Source organism: Calidris pugnax, unplaced genomic scaffold (assembly GCF_001431845.1).
Source record: "Calidris pugnax isolate Ruff unplaced genomic scaffold, ASM143184v1 scaffold225, whole genome shotgun sequence".
Classification (NCBI taxonomy): Eukaryota; Metazoa; Chordata; class Aves; order Charadriiformes; family Scolopacidae; genus Calidris; species Calidris pugnax.
In genome coordinates, this window is record NW_015091072.1 from 3,158,848 (window position 1) to 3,174,553 (window position 15,706).

The 15,706-nt window shown below is 41.4% G+C and overlaps 1 protein-coding gene across 2 annotated transcripts in view; it reads left to right on the forward strand.

Annotated features, from left to right (window-relative positions):
- GSK3B (glycogen synthase kinase 3 beta) overlaps positions 1–15,706 on the forward strand; it is a 173,944-nt gene that overhangs the window by 145,037 nt on the left and 13,201 nt on the right. Inside the window, exons 8-10 of one of the 2 annotated variants that reach the window (XM_014957155.1) lie at positions 1,748–1,843; positions 12,854–12,892; positions 15,210–15,396. In XM_014957155.1, the coding sequence (XP_014812641.1) occupies positions 1,748–1,843; positions 12,854–12,892; positions 15,210–15,396 (322 nt within the window). The remainder of the gene's footprint in view (positions 1–1,747; positions 1,844–12,853; positions 12,893–15,209; positions 15,397–15,706) is intronic. The other variant, XM_014957157.1, reaches the window with a different exon arrangement.

The window sequence follows — 15,706 nt, forward strand, 5'->3', positions numbered from 1 at the left end:
TTCTTAATGCCTGATGATAGTTGCTCTGTTGCCCACATTAGTTGAACAATGACACTTGCTCTTCTACCCCTTTTCCTGACTCTTTAGAACCCATTTCTGTAATTTCCACTCTTCTAACAGAATGAAAATATTGGCGGATACCAGAATATGAAACCAAATCTTTCTTGATCAAGTAGTGAGGTAGAGTGCTAACGTCATGGTTGAGGTGATTTGTTTCCCGATGGTGACAGTGCAGTCTCATGAGCTGAGGTGATAACGTTACGCTAATCCCCATGGCGAGACATTTGTCACAGGGCAAGGGTAGCGTGGCTCCAGGGTCCCTACAGGAAGATGAATCTGAGCTCAGCGTAGAGAAGCGACTCTTCTGCCTTCTCTGCTTCTCTCTGCAGAACAAAAGGATGCCCAGCAACTGGGTGCAAACAGAAAACAGCAGGATTCTTTAAACCTGCCGTGCAGTTTTTATATCTAGGCAGTGGCTCTCTGGCATTTGGTGCTAACTGAACAGAAAGCTCTAATGCTGTGTTGTCTGGCTTATTCCCTGAAGGGATTTCCGGAATCCTTTCAAAATCTATCCACCCCCTGCAAAGACATGTGCGATTGCGTGTTATTTCTCGTACAACTACTAATCGTGTAAAATAAAACTCTGCAGATTCTGGTAATAAGAAACATAACTTTATAAAAGTAAACCAGGGTTGGTATGCATTTTAGATGTTTCCAGGTTCTGTTGAAACCAAGTTTATCTTTTCTGTGGAAATACTGGAGTGGGGAACCACCACCAAAACCCACGCAGTTTGGCGGGGGGGTGGGGTGGGTGGTGTTAAGGAAACCTGTCTGCCTCCCCTCGGCTGTAACTGGCTGATCTTTTAAGCTTGTCAGAGGGCTGCTGTTCATGAATTGTAAAATGCAGTCTGTGCTATTGGTCTGCTCCTTAATCAGCCATATGCAGTGAGCTGCAATCCCTGCATGTGTTCGGCAGTGCTGTTTTGGCACAGTCTAACTGAAGTGAATTCTCTTCCCCATTGAAATATCACTAAGTTTGGAGAAAGATGCTTGAATTTTATGAAGAACTGTGGAATAGAATTAAATTTTTAACACTGGGCTTGGAACATGAACTGAATTGTCAGCAAGAGACTACTGAAGTTGAAGCAAGGGCCACAAAGATGATTAAGGGACTGGAGCATCTGTCATATGAGGAGAGGTTGCAAAAGCTGGGACTGTTCACCCTGAAGCAGGGAAGGTTCAGGAGGGTATAATCAATGTATATAAATACCTCATGGGGGGGAATGAAGAAGCAGCAGCCAGACTCTTGTGAGTGGTGCCTGCTGACTGAGAAAGTGAAATGCATGAAACTTCATTTGAATGCAAAAAACCACTTTATTTATTTTTTTTTTACTGTTAGGGTGGTCAAAGACTGGAGCAGGTTGCCCAGAGGGGTTGTGACGTCTCCTTTTGTGGAGATGCTAAAAAAAATAGCTGGACATGGTCTTGGGCAACCTGCTCCAGCTGACCCTGCTTAAGCAGGGAGGTTGGGTCAGAAGCTCCCAGGAGAGGGAAGTCCTGTCCAACTTAAATGGTTCTGCAAAAGTGTTATTTTGTTCTCAACACTATATTAATTTAGTAGTTACATAGATTGACTTCAGTTGTCTCAATACGTGAGAAGTTATACTGTGCTCTTTGTTACCATATGAATATGAAGCATATCTAAATAATTTGCCTTTTTTTTTTTTTTTTTCCCTCTCCTATCTAGGTTCTGGGGACGCCTACAAGGGAGCAAATTAGAGAAATGAATCCAAACTATACTGAATTCAAATTCCCTCAGATTAAGGCACATCCATGGACTAAGGTGAGTCTGTATGAACTGAATAATAAGGACATGTGGGCTGAAAGTAAAAATTCCAGGAGTTCAGTTTGTTCAGTGGCTTGGTGGCTTTCAATCTAAACTGAGTGCCTTTACCTAAGCTGGGGACCTGGTAACTTTCGATGTAGATAAGGAGAAGGAAGTATTGAAGCACTACACTGTAGTATCTGTTGGTCTGGGATTTTTTGAGGTTGTCTACAGGTGTGGGGTTTTTTGTAACAATGGTGTGTGTGTTTATAGCAAATTGCAATATATCTAATTCCTGTCACACTATAAATTGATAGGGACAAAAGTCACCTACAAATGAGGAAGTGTTCCAGTGATACATGTATTTGTACTCCTATAGATGTGCTGTTGATTGGGATTGATTTTTCTTGGAGTTACTTCTTTAGACTTCTTGTTACCCAGCTTTCACAAAGTCACACTATTGCAGTACATACAGACAGTATCATAACTTCTATGATCAAAGAGGAGACTGCTAGCATTGAAACAAATAAGTTGCCACACAATTAAGCTGTCTTCCACATGTCAAGGAATGATGAATATTTGACTTGGGACCGGATAACAGTAATTTAATTAGCATCTTAGGTGTGGAAGAAGTTAAATAGTGAGTCTTAAGCAACTGAAGCCTGGGTAGTTTACGTTTTCTTTTTGCTGCTTGAGAAAGATCTGATATAGTTGCATTATATTCTCATCATATCTTAATTGTTCCGGTTTCCTTCTGCTAAGAAAATACTGTGTATGCGTGGAAGGGTTGCATTCCTAGCTGAGCACATGTCCAGGTCAGACACTTTTGGACCAAATGCTCTGTGGTGGTAGAAACTCTGGACAAACTAATTCAAGCTCATTGGTAGCAGGCCATGCACCTGATAGGTACATGCCAGGACAGGATCTGCGAGTCACTATTTTTGTGATAGATTCTCCACTGAGTTATGCACCGCTTTAGTTCCATTCCCATATCATAATTTCTTTCTGTGTGTTGGTTAAGTGATTTAGAATAGTATAAGAAGTCGGTAAATCCAGTGAAGCTTTTAAATACCTCACGTTAACAGGGGGGAAAAAATGAGGACAAATTAAATCCCTGGGCGTTGGTCTCTTCAGTTTTGAATTGCATCAAAGTCACAAGAATAAGTCCAAAAGCTTTATAGCACTGAATATCAGGGCTGTATCGAATTCCTGCTGTGAGGGTGTTTGTATGACAGGTGGTTAAATTAAGTTAAGCATCTAAGCTAGCTATGCAGCTTATCTTCTGTCTGAATAGCTTTAAGAATCATCTGTATGCAATTGATGATCTGTTGAGACCACAACAGAGATCTTTTGGCAAATGGAAAACACTTCAAGAGAAAAACTGAGACTTCCTTCTATGTATATGAATGATTTTTTTGGTCATTCTAAAGGATCACAAGTGAAACCACGTCAATTATAAAGAATTGAGAAGAGCTTGGCAGAAGAACAAATCTGTGTTTTCCATTAGGGCACAATTAGTTTGGGAGAACTGTGCTTGCAACGCAGCTTCTTATTCTCCAGTTGTTCTACACACAGCTCTTTCTGACATGAGCTGAGTGTAGAACAGCATTTAAACCCGTTTATTACAATTGGGGTATACGATCCTTCATTTATGAAATTTGTGCTTTTCTTAGTATACAAATGCTAAATTAACAAAATGGATTATCTGGCACGGTGCTGGTAACGATGCTTATCTTCTCAATGTGCTACTTCTAAAGATACTTTATTTTCAACACTTTGAGCATGTTGAGCCATGAAAGTTTTAAGTGGTGGCAATATGGAGAATTGGTCTTCCTTACCCAGCTGTACTGGGGTAACATCTGATGGCATGGCAGTGGGCACACATCCTCTTGGAGCTTCTTAGAATTGAAACGTGTGGAAGGAAAAGCACTTCTGAACTCTGGCTGTCTAATGAGCAGAAAAGGAATGACCTAAGAGGTGAAAGTGCAGGTGTTTTTTTGTTATAACTGGGTATGTAATGTAACTAGAGCACTACAGGTAGTTATTAGCAGGACTTGAACTTTAAAAGTTTCAGCCTCAAAAGCACAAAACTTTGACATCTAAGAAAAAGAATTACTGAAGATTACTGTAGTTATATGGTTATTTTTGTGGACTAGTGTCCTGGTTTGAGGTAGAACAGAACCAAGTTTCTTTTCAGTAATTTTACTTTTCAGCTAAGTCTCTTCTAACTAACTGCACTTTCTGAAATTAGCAGTATATTCTTCAGACAGTGTTTGCTTCCAGCCCGGTGTTTATAGTGAATATCAAGGAATGTTATGCAGAGAGGCTCCTGCTTATTATTGCTATAATAACCAAGGTCAGCTAATTTTGTGTGCCCCGTTGGAGGGTTGGAAGCAGAAGAGCATAGCAGAGTGGAACCTGTGGGGAGGAGCAGACAGGACGGGTGACTTAAAACTGACCAACAGGGTATTCCATCCCATCTGCATCATGATCCTCACTATGAAAGCTTGAGGGATCAAAGGGGTCAGCCTTTTTCTTCAATGGCCGACATCCAAGGAGGACTCTGTTCGTCTGCCTTATGATCCCAATCTGTGTGCTCCTGAATCCAGATCCAGAATTCAGATTCCGTCTGTCGCTGAGTCTAGTCTGGGACCAGTGTCTGCCAGAGATGTGATCATCCTCCTGGGAGCTTGATACTGCTTTTGTATCTATTGTATATATTTCATTATATTTATATATATATTATTATATTTTTATTATTAATATTTCATTAAAGTGGTTCTAGTTTTCATTTCAACCTGTAAGTCTCTCCCTTCTTTTCTGGGAAGGGAGAGAGAGAGGTACAGAGAGCATCTGTGGTTTGTTTAGTGGCCAGCCCAGCCCAAGCCATGACAACTAGTTATGATCAGAGGACGCAGCAGACAGAAGTTCAGGGGGTTTTGTGTGGAGGAATTTTCAGACACCTAGTTTTCAGCATCTTTGAGAGAGAATTGCTGAGAATGTATTCACTCTCTGCTGTAAGTTGTTTGACACAAGGGCATTCTCCTTGTTGCTTTGTGGTATTTAATACAACATGGTTTTTTTAAAAGTTGAGGGGGTTGTAGGTTCTACTTGGAGGTAGTTTCATGCAGTCGACATGCCCAGTGAAGGTGCATGTTTAGCTACTGTCTAGATGTTTAACCTCTTCTATGCAATCTGGAACTGGTTGTATTCAGGCCAATAACCTATAAAAAAGTAAGGTCCATAGTGCCTATAGGTTGCATCTGAGATTCTGTGGTATGGACTTCTGTCAGATATACCTGATGTTCTGGTCTGCTCTCTAGGTATTTCTGTTAGGCATATAGTTACGTTATTTTCCTTCTCAGTATTGCTATGGTGGTGTAATCGGCTGTATTTGCTGTTGCCTACTAGGTGAACAAGAGTGGTGTTTGGTGCTATAGTAAAATGAAAGAGGTTTGGGTTTTTTTTAAAGAACCAGGGAAATTGTTTGAGACTGAATAAGGATGAGTCCATGAAGGAATGTTGTTTCTCGGATTCATTCAATTTCAGGCTTAAATGGGCATTTTGAGTACAAGTTTTATGGAAATTTGAAATCTACTACAATAGCTGTATCTTAGGCTTTTCAGTAAAAATGAATTAGTATCATTTAAATACAGTATTGATATTCAATATGATGGAGTAGTATGAAGAAAGATAATCTCAAATTAGCAAATCTGTCTTCTCAGATTAGGAGAGCATTCAAACTAACACTCTAAAAAATACTTTGCTGTGCTGCAGCAATAGTGTGAGTTTACAGAGCAAACTGTTCTCAGACTGGTTTTCAATCTGTTGACAATTTGAGATTGAAGTACTTTTGTAATTGAAGAGCCAGAATCTCTCTGTATAAAACATACAAAGGCCCCCCCTCTCCCCAGTACAGTTTTGTGTTGTCCAAGCACATGCATGTTTTTCTACCAGTTATGTGCACGGTGCAGATGATGATGGGAGTTCAGTGTGTCCCTGGCTAGCCAAATAAAAGAGGACCTGAACTTTCCAGGCATCTTTAAAACCTTTCTTCTAAAACAGGTTTTCCACTTTTCTTCCCACCTGTCTCCTCCTCCCCCAAGGAGGAATTGGGGACGTTTTGGTTCTTTTGGGGAGGTTCCTCTTCAGAATACAGGAGTGTTTAATTTAGGGAGGTTTGGATGAAAAGAACATCTACATGACTTTGTTTTCACATTGTATTCATGGAAGTGCATGCCTTGGTCTGTGAGTAAGTAGCTTTAAGTTATAAGAGAAGCAAGGTTTTGCAGGGGTAGGAATATCTTTGACTGATACAGTCTGAAAAAAATGGGCACACTCTTAGACACGCAATTATACCTTCAGGTTATCTTGGGTCAGAAAACTTGTCAATTTTTTCCAGCTTTATCAGCTGACTGAATGAAAGTTACTGCCCTTTCTGGAGGCTTAACTGCTGTTGTTTTTATTAGGTCAGAACTTTCCTTCTGCCTTTCAGCCACCTTAAGTCCTTGAACCTTCTTACTTCTTGGAAGTGCAGCCTGATTTCTGCTACTAATCTTTAAATTTGTTTCTCTTTTTCTGACTAAGCATCTATATTTTACAACTGTGTGACTGGAAAGCCAAAAAGAAAATCAGAGATCAAATGCAAGCCTGTACATCACAAGGCTGTTGAACTTCAGCTTTGGTCACTAGCTTTCTCTGAAGCTTTCAGCCCTTTTGGAGGGGGATGGAGCAGTGGGGTGGCTGACAGAAGGTCTAAATGCATGCTTCATAAGCTTTTGTGTTAGATAGGAGTTACTTACCATGTCCCCATTACAGCTGGCCTTTATCATAGCATTACTCAGATGCTATCTTCAGATCTCAGATCCTTTGGGTTATGAAAAACAAAGACCATGCTGTGTTTACTTCCAGAAATATGAAAAATGTCCATCTGCGACGGCCTGCCTTTCCCCTTGTATCCAGCTAGTAAAGGATCTTATTTGAGTAAGACTGTAATAAATGTAATACAATTATGTGCTTTAGGCGTCTTCTGCATGGGGGAAGATGACTCGTTTGATTATTTTATTTTTTTTTTCCCCCCACCCAAGGATACTTCCATGTGTTTTTCAGTAATGGCATTATAATGAGCTCCCTTATCTACTGAGCTGCAAGCATGCCCATGGTTTGTGGTGGCAGAACACCAAAACAGGTTATATTGGCAAAGGCTGTTTTCTTTAGTCAGATCGTAACCTCTGCCTTGTCTCCACTGTATAGATATGAAAGCAGTTTCCTGTGCAGGCAGCTCTTTAAAGTGGACAGTGCATCTCTTCAGCGTGCTGCAGTTTAGCGGCCTTTGTTTCTCCCGTTCTGAAGATACTTGCAAGATTGTTCACACATGCAAGCACTTTTTAAATATGCAGTTGGTGAGATAAGTTTGAGTGTACTCAAAAGAATGCCTTCATTCACCATCCCCAAATCTATAGCTAGCTGGCGTCTGAATCATAATTTCCAAGCCAGTGCTGAGATGGAAAAAGACAGGAGTCATTTGTTTTAACAGTGGGAGAGAGAGAGAGAGAAAAACTGTCATGTGTAGATTGCTTTTGAGCATCTCTGCCCTTCTGCAGTGCACTCTTGTGGATGAATACATGAGGACTTCTCTCTGCGGCACTTTGCCATCACAGTAAAGTTGAAGCAGATTAGGGCAGGGACCCTTCCAACTTTGTAAGCGCTTTTTTTTTTTTCCTTTCTTTATTTTTCCTGTTCAGAGTGCTGTTCTGTCTGTCTCTTCAAGCCAAATTATTATAGCAGAGAAAAACAGTGTCTAAGATGAAACTGCAGGCTCTAGCTCATCCCTTTTGGCACTTTTCCAAAGCAGTTGGCCACCTCTGGCTGCAGCTGAGGTTATGCAGAACCACAGCTGGTTGTATTATAGAATAGCTTTGGATATTGACTTTAGGATCCATATTTCTGCCTATATTATGAAATAATTTCTGCTAATATTATAAAATACTTGGAAGATACTTTAATCTGAGTACCCTATGTGTGTCTGTGTATTCTTTGTACTTGTTTTACCATACTAATCACTGGAGCTCTAATGTTGAATTTTTCTGTGCTGTGCAGGCAGTCCTGTCGTCTTCCCCATGCTCTGGGACTGGGACATAAAGAGTCTGGTCTCTCTCATGAGCACGTTTTTCCATCCTCCAGAATCAGTTTCATGTCTTCATCCTGTCCTACTCCTGTTCTCCTGGTTCTTGTCTGGTTTTTAAGCAGATTGTTTTGCTTGTAATGCTTCCAAAGTGACTGCTCATACTGTAGATTCGAGGAAGAATACCAAACACTAAAATGGATAAATAGACAGCTCGTTCTGTCACGTCTAATTATACATGATGACAAAAGAAAGCAAAAATTCTTTTGTCAGAAATCTTGTAAATGGACTTGCATTTGAGTTAAAGCTGAAAATGCAAACTCTTCTTTCTGAGATTGCAGTCTGATCTTTTGTAGAGCTACAAAGGTACAGTGGAGGTGAAATGTGTCTTTGGGTGAAGTTTCATAATTGGCATAAGTTCATCATGGAGTAGGGTCTGCCCTCTGCCTCCCACCTGTATATTCCTGATGCCTCCCTTCTGCATTATTGTTTGTATAGTAGCAAAAACCTCTTGAATGACACAAGCATTCAGAATTTGTATCACCTTTCTTACCTGGCTGACCATTGAGTCCCGACTGCAAGTCTTGGGACAAGGGAACAGGGCAGGAGCGCGTGGCCAGGAGAAGGGCAGAATTGTCTTTTCCAGCATGAACTGGAGGTGATTTGTGCCTGTTGTGAAACCGTGCCCTGACCTCTTTCTGAAGAGTACAGTTCTGTTTTTCACTTGATGTGTAATGATTTTCCAAGTAAAGAGTGAAAACAGCTCTGCTGAAGAATAACTTAAAAGAAAAAAAGCAAATTTTTTCTGGCAAGTTCACGTTTCTCAGCTCCTTTTGTAGGAGCAATGATTTTTGACAGTGTAAATCTCCATCTAAAGCATGAGAAAAGAAGCCAGGTTTGCTGTGTGGTAAATTAGCCAGCCTCTGCCCAATTTGTATGCAGTAAAGAAAGTGCTGCTTAACAATAAATGAGTGAGCACTAATGCAACATTAAGACATGATTTGCATCCATGCAACTACAGAAATCAAACACTAAGGTTAACATGTCTTCTGCAATGTGTCATCTGTTTAGCTGTCCTGTTGCAACACATCTGTCTAGTCTGTTGATAGCAGCTGTCCCATTGAAGCCAAGAGCACTTCCAGAGGTAGATTTTTGGGAGTTCTCTCTGAGAAGAAGGGGAGCTGTTGTGTTCTGCTTAGCTTTGTTGCTTTCCTTTAGAGCTTGATAGAAGCAGAGCACATGCACTGGGTAATAAACGCAAGCTCGTTCTGTCTCCGCTGGGTCCTCAATGGAAGGAACTCAGTAACAAGTGTGTGGTCTCAACAAGAAGTAGCTTTGGAGACAGGTTCCTGGTCCTGTTCCCAGTTCTGTGTTGGCTCATTTGTAAGCCACTTAACCCTTCTGTCTTTATTTCATTTTACCTTCACTCTGCTATCTGTGCTAGTGCCATCTGACAGCGATCCTTGAGTAATAAGGCGTTTTCTATTTCCGAACTGCTTTTTAGAAAAAAATGTAGGGGGATTTAATTAGAGAAGAAAGTTAGGGGGTTTATATATATTTTAAAATGACTCCGAACACCAGGGCCTCTTTGGTGGACTTTTTTTAACCCTCATTTGTACCGCATGAGTTTTATGCACTTCAAAACAGCCAAATGGCGTTATTTCAGAAATCCTGTTCTGAAATTCTCTGACCCTTGGAACAAGACTGGTCCCAAGGGCAGAGCTTCAGCTACACCTTTGGGTTTCCTTGTGTCAGGTGGAGCTCAGTGCATACGTTATTGTCTTGCATGTGTCTCATCCCTTTCCTTTTGTTTTTATGAGCGTGTTGTATTTATCATAAGGCTCATTAGGTTAAACTTGCCTGACCAAAATATTGCTTCATGTAGTAAAGTCGTGGTAATTGTTTTGTGCTATTGCACTTTTTAAAAGTTGATCTGAGGGTCCTGTCCTACATTTGATGACACTGCTTGTAAACAGTACAAGCTTGTGGTTGAAGGAGGAGCTTTCTCTCTTACCTAATGTTCGTGTGCCATCAAAAATGTGCTTACAAACTGAAAAGGAGATGTGCACAGACTGTCAGCCTGAATTGGTGGTGTGGGTGGTTCTTGGCAAAACGTATTGAGTCTCTGAAGCTGGTGAGGAAATTTTTAACCGTGGTGTCACAAACTTGATGCGTTAGCAACAGATGTCATTTTCATAAGCCTCTGCTCTCTTAGGGAGCACAGCATGCGAGCAGTATTCACAATCTGCATGCAAAACACACAGTGGTTGATGGCATGAAGTCATGTCTTTTAATGCGCGCTGGCTGGAAGAGCACCTTGGTGTAACATTGCAAAGCTTTGGCTTTGGGGCTTAATTAGACCAAGACGACGGAGCTCCGTGTTGTGCATGGAAAGTCTGTTTGAAGAATGTCAATGAACTGAAAGTCAGAGCAACCATTCTGTTAAAACAATACTTAGCTCTTGCCCCATGTGGTTTAATTTGAGAGCTGAATGCTGATGTGAGTGAAGTGAAATGGAAGAATCCTGTGCTTTCCATCCTTTTACTTTCATCCTTCCATGCACGCAAAATAAAAATGAAAAAAAAAGAAAACAAAAACCTCAGAAAGGGTGTGAACTCCGCTACACCGGTAGGAACTATTTCAAATTAGAAAGATAAGAAGTGACCACTCTGCTATAGTACCCAAAGACTTCATCTAAATTGAAATCACTTGGGGATGAGAGCTGCATAGTGCAGCAGGGGCAGTTAAGCCTGGCAATCATCTTTGAAATGTTGAAGATGGTGGTAGTTCCTAAAAAAATGAAGGGGGAATAACATTTAAAAAAAAAAAAATTTGCATTTATAGCAGCGTAAGTTAAGAAGGAGAGAGGAGTGTGTCTGGCCTTGCTGTCTAGCTGTTACGGTCTGTCAGCATTTGAGCATCACCAGCATGCCTGAACAAAGGAAGAACTTGCACTGGTCCCTCAGCTTTTTGGTGAGGTATACATTTATTGGGACCTGAGGGAGAGGGGAAAAAAAAACAACAACCCCAAAAGCACCAAAAGCTGTGGTTTTGGATGAGTCAGCATTTCCATTTGACATGATCATTCAGAGATTTTTGTAACTCATCTGAAAAAAATACCCAACCAAACAAAAAAAAAAAAAACAAAAAACAACCACCGACCTGGGTCTCAGCCCAAAATTCATTTGCTTTGCAGAAACAAAAGGTTTTGAGTTATGCAAGTGCAAATTTTCCTTGAAGAATATTGTATGTAAAGCCTTTTTTTTGCATTTGTTTATCTCCAAAACAGGTTCATTTTTTAAAATGAAAACTTGAGCCTTCGGTCCCTCCTGTGGACTAATAGCCTTACACAAGGTCTTGTTTCATTTTAGAAAAATGAATTGCTGCGCCGGTGGGGTAGTATTTGATTGCTTTAAAAGTTCCTGTCAGTGTTTTATTTTTGTTTTTCGTTTGTGGACTTGCTGTGCCTTTTGCCCGGCCATATTTAGTCTGCATACTAAATGTTAGTCCGCCCAAACACTTTACTTTGTGCACTTAGCTTTTTTTTCTTTTTTTCTTTTTTTTTTTTCCGTTCTCCTTTTTTTTCCTTTCCTTTTTAATTTTTTTTTTTTTTCCTTTTGCTTTCACCCAGATGTATTTCAGACCGAGACAGACTTTGCTCCGATGGGCCGGATTTTAGTCCGTGCACTAAATTTTAGTCCGCAGACTAAAAAAATAATCCGCGGATTATTTACTAAATCGATTCCCTCACTGAGAACTACAGAGGCCTTTAATCTCCCCGTCGAGACGTTAAGCGTGAGGGGCTTCACGGCTCATGAATCCCGCCGTCTGTCCGTCCTCCCTCCGGCCCCTTCCCGCCATGGAGCGCCGGCCAGGCCTCTCCTTGGCCTAGGCGCCCCGTGGCATGGAAGGGCTGGCATTCCCCTCACCGCTCGTGTAGTTCTCGGTGGGCGAATCGGGCAGCTTTCCCGGGGGAACTGTGTTGAATGGGAAGAGCTAAAAAGACCGCAGGGGTTTTCGCTTTTATTTCTTAGGGCGTTATTCAAAAGGGAGGCGGAAGGGGACAAATTGAGGGGGGAGGGGGGGGGAAACAAAAAATTTCCTTAAGTCACGGGTGCGACGGGTATGAGGGGGAATAAACCCGCAATAGAGAGAAATTCAGTCCATACCCGCACTCCTGAGGTGGTACGTCCAGTTCCTGAAGAATCCTAAAGAGATAACGCCAGCAAACCAAATCCAGTGGCGGGGGAAGTCAATCCAAAATGGAGAATAATCCGCGGCGGCCTGAGGCACTCGTAGCTCACGCAAATTAAAAGCATCCAAATTCAAAGTACAGATCTCGGATTTTTACTTTCTCTTCAGCACAAATTATAAATTGCTAGGCGTTTGGTTTTTTTGGAGAAAAAAAAAAAAACACAAGACAAAACAAACCAAAACAACCCAAAAGTTTACATTGTATCTCTGGGACAAATTTACAAATGGGATGCACCTTTGGGGACAAACTAATCTGGCCCCATTGTCTGTGGACATTTATAACCAGGACCGAGGACTAAAAATTCTTTATGATGGGAATTTCAATTACCCTTTTAGTTCAAGTTAGAGTTTTGATTTCAATTTTTTTTATTTTTTTAGTAAATGCACTGGCATTGGAACATAAATTTAATACAGAAATGTTTCTATACTATGCCTCACCATTGCACAATCGATTTTTTGGCATACACTGTGGTGAAGTTGGACTTGCTGCTATGGAGACTGATGTTTAAAGTTTCTAATTGTATAAACATTTTATATGTCCCCCACACCATGGATTTCTTATAATATTGGCTATATTTTTCCTTGCTGGACTATTCTCTTTTGGATTGACTCCCCCTGTTTGGATTATTTCACTGCATTATCATCTTTAGGACTCGTCAGGAACAGGACATTTCACCTCAGGAGTACGGGTATGTACTTAAACATTTTTTCAAATTACTAGGTCTAGCCTTGAAAAAAAAAAAAAAAAAAAAAAGGAGAGAAATGCTAGAAGTGGAATACTTGAGTTCAGACCGCTTTCCTAGAGGCAGCAGTCAGGTGAATGTTGTAACACAAGGTGATAGAGGTGACATGGGCACAGACCTGTAACTCAGTCCATGTGTTAGTTCACACTTGTTGCAGGAGGAGGCCACGTGTGAGGCCTTCTAATTTCTTTTTGTATTTTTTTCAGTCCCTGGTTTGAAGCAGTTAGGACAGGCTTGGGAACTGCTTACCCCAAGTAACTAATTTCTGATCCAAAGGCAGGCCGAGCAGTTCTTGGCAGGGTTTAGGAATAATAGAGTTTCACTGACTTGAAACAGAGGAGTTTAAGAGTGGACAGTAAGAGTTCTCCTTTTACAGGTGACAGATTTGTGACTGTCTGCCTACTAATTTGCTCAAGATAAGGGCTTTTTGTCTTTGCCTTAAGGGAAAGGATTTATTTATATTATTTTTTTTTTTAAATCTGTATAGTACCTGATACACGAGTTGTCCTGAGGGAAAAACACAGCTAAGAGTGAAGTGTGGTAAATGAAGCCTGTTAAAACATGAGCACAAAGGTGGACGAGGCAGACCTCGGCAGCGAAATACCAAGCGACTTCACTTCTGTGGATTTACCTCATGACACACTCATGTGTGCTACTTACCGTGGGGTTAAAAAAAAAAAAAAATGGTGGTTTTTAATTGCAGAGAGTCTTAGATTTTGTTCTGGTCAGGCTGTGACTGGGGAGTGATACTTGCATCCACTGTGCCCTGTGATGAGCAACCGGAGCACCTCCTGCTGCCTCTCCGTGTGACTGTGTGTTCATGGCACGGTGGTCAGCAGAGGTTCTCTGCTAAAGCCTTATATTTATGTCATTATAGGCCTCATGCAAAAACTTTTTTGGTTTGTTTTGCAATAACCCGGTAGTAGAAACAAATTCTGCTCTTTGACTTCCTGCATTGGGATTCCCTGCCACACAAGTTAGTACAGCACATATGGCACCAAACCTGGGCACTCCTGAGCTAGCTGGGCACCAGGGGGATAAAATTTCAGTCCCTGGAGTTACCCTAGTGTTTGTGTTTGATTCTCATTCAAGAGAGCATCTACGTCTTTGGTTTAAAACCTATCTAAGGAATGCCTGTCCAAGTTCCTCATCTGCGATTAATTAGCATGTTACGCACTGGATTTTTGGGGGGGTTTTATCTCCTTGGTGCTGTGTGGCTTGGGTTCACCTGCACTGGTGCAAAAGCATTTTGGATTAGCTTAATTTTTACTAAAAATGCTGGCATCAGAATTTAACACTTGCACCCACCCTGCTCCCTTTTCCCCAGCCTGCGTACCACCTGCAACATAGGGAGAGACAAGTGCTTGAGGAGGCCATCCAGGTCACATACATGATTAGCTCATATTTTGCTTTTGACGTAATGAGAAAGGAGGATGGGGGTGTGATTAGTGGTGGGTAGAACCGTTCTTAGAGGCTTAAAACAAAGCTGCAGTGAAGAACTCCTTTTTGTAGTCACTCCAGGTAAAAATCTGTTAGAATCAAATATTTGGTTTTCTTTCTTGATGCAATTTTCAGCTGTCCTTACAAATACCAAATGTGCAGGAATTATCCCAGTAAACTTATGGGAATGACTTGCCAGAATAAGGTCACGGAAGGAGTAACTTGCAAATTAGAGCTAGACGTTTCCTGCACCCCACCCGTGCTTTCCTTGTTGTTCTCCAAAGTTGAACAGCAGCCTCCATAGCAACAATCTGACCTGCCTGCCTGCAAAAGTCCGTGTTAGTAAGGCTTCATTCACTAGCCAAAAAAAAAGAAAAAAACCCAACCCAAAACCGTAGCGGGGCCTTATTCAATTTTTACATTCAGTGAATCCTGCTCATTTGAACCCTCCTCCCCACCTTCACTCCACCCCATATGCATGGCTGGTAGCACCTGTGTGTGTTTGTCATGATTTTTTGAATGAGTTTCCCCATCATTCTTCGAGTTGTTTTTCTGAGTGCGCTCTCATGAAGTCTATTGCTGGCATTGCACCCTCACTCTAGCGCAAGGCGTTGCAATTAACCCTTTCTCAACCCCAGGAACTGGATTTTCCCATACTTACTGGAGGACTTTGATTAGTGCAAACCACAAGTTGGTTCCAGCTTGTTGGGCAACGAGAGGTTTAATTGCTCTGACTTGCTTCTGGTCAGCAAAGAAAAGAAACGTACCTAGATAACCCATTTCTCTTTGCTTGTTTTGTTTGATTTATTTTTTTTAAATATAGGTCTTCCGGCCCCGCACTCCACCAGAAGCAATCGCGCTATGTAGCCGTCTGTTGGAGTACACCCCCACTGCCCGCCTGACTCCCCTGGAGGCCTGTGCGCACTCTTTCTTCGATGAACTACGGGACCCAAATGTCAAGTTACCAAATGGGCGAGATAAACCTGCACTCTTCAATTTCACCACTCAAGGTAGCCTGCGAGCGGTTGAAGTATCTCTTCTTTGGGAAGAAGAGCTGGGATAAACGGCCACTGTAATGCAGATCTCACTCTCTCAAAAGTAAAAAAAATTCTGAGCCAGGACTAAAGTTATTATGTGATGGTGTAACCATCTGTCCATTTCAAAAAGAGAGGAAAGGGACTTGGAGAAACAGGTTACAGGATTTTCAGAGGTTTGGTGCCTTCAATTCAAATTTAGTCCAGGGGAGCCAGGGTTGTTAATGGATTGCGTTAAGAAGGCTTCCCTTTGCAGTTCAATGTCGCAACCTAGTTGATGGTTTTG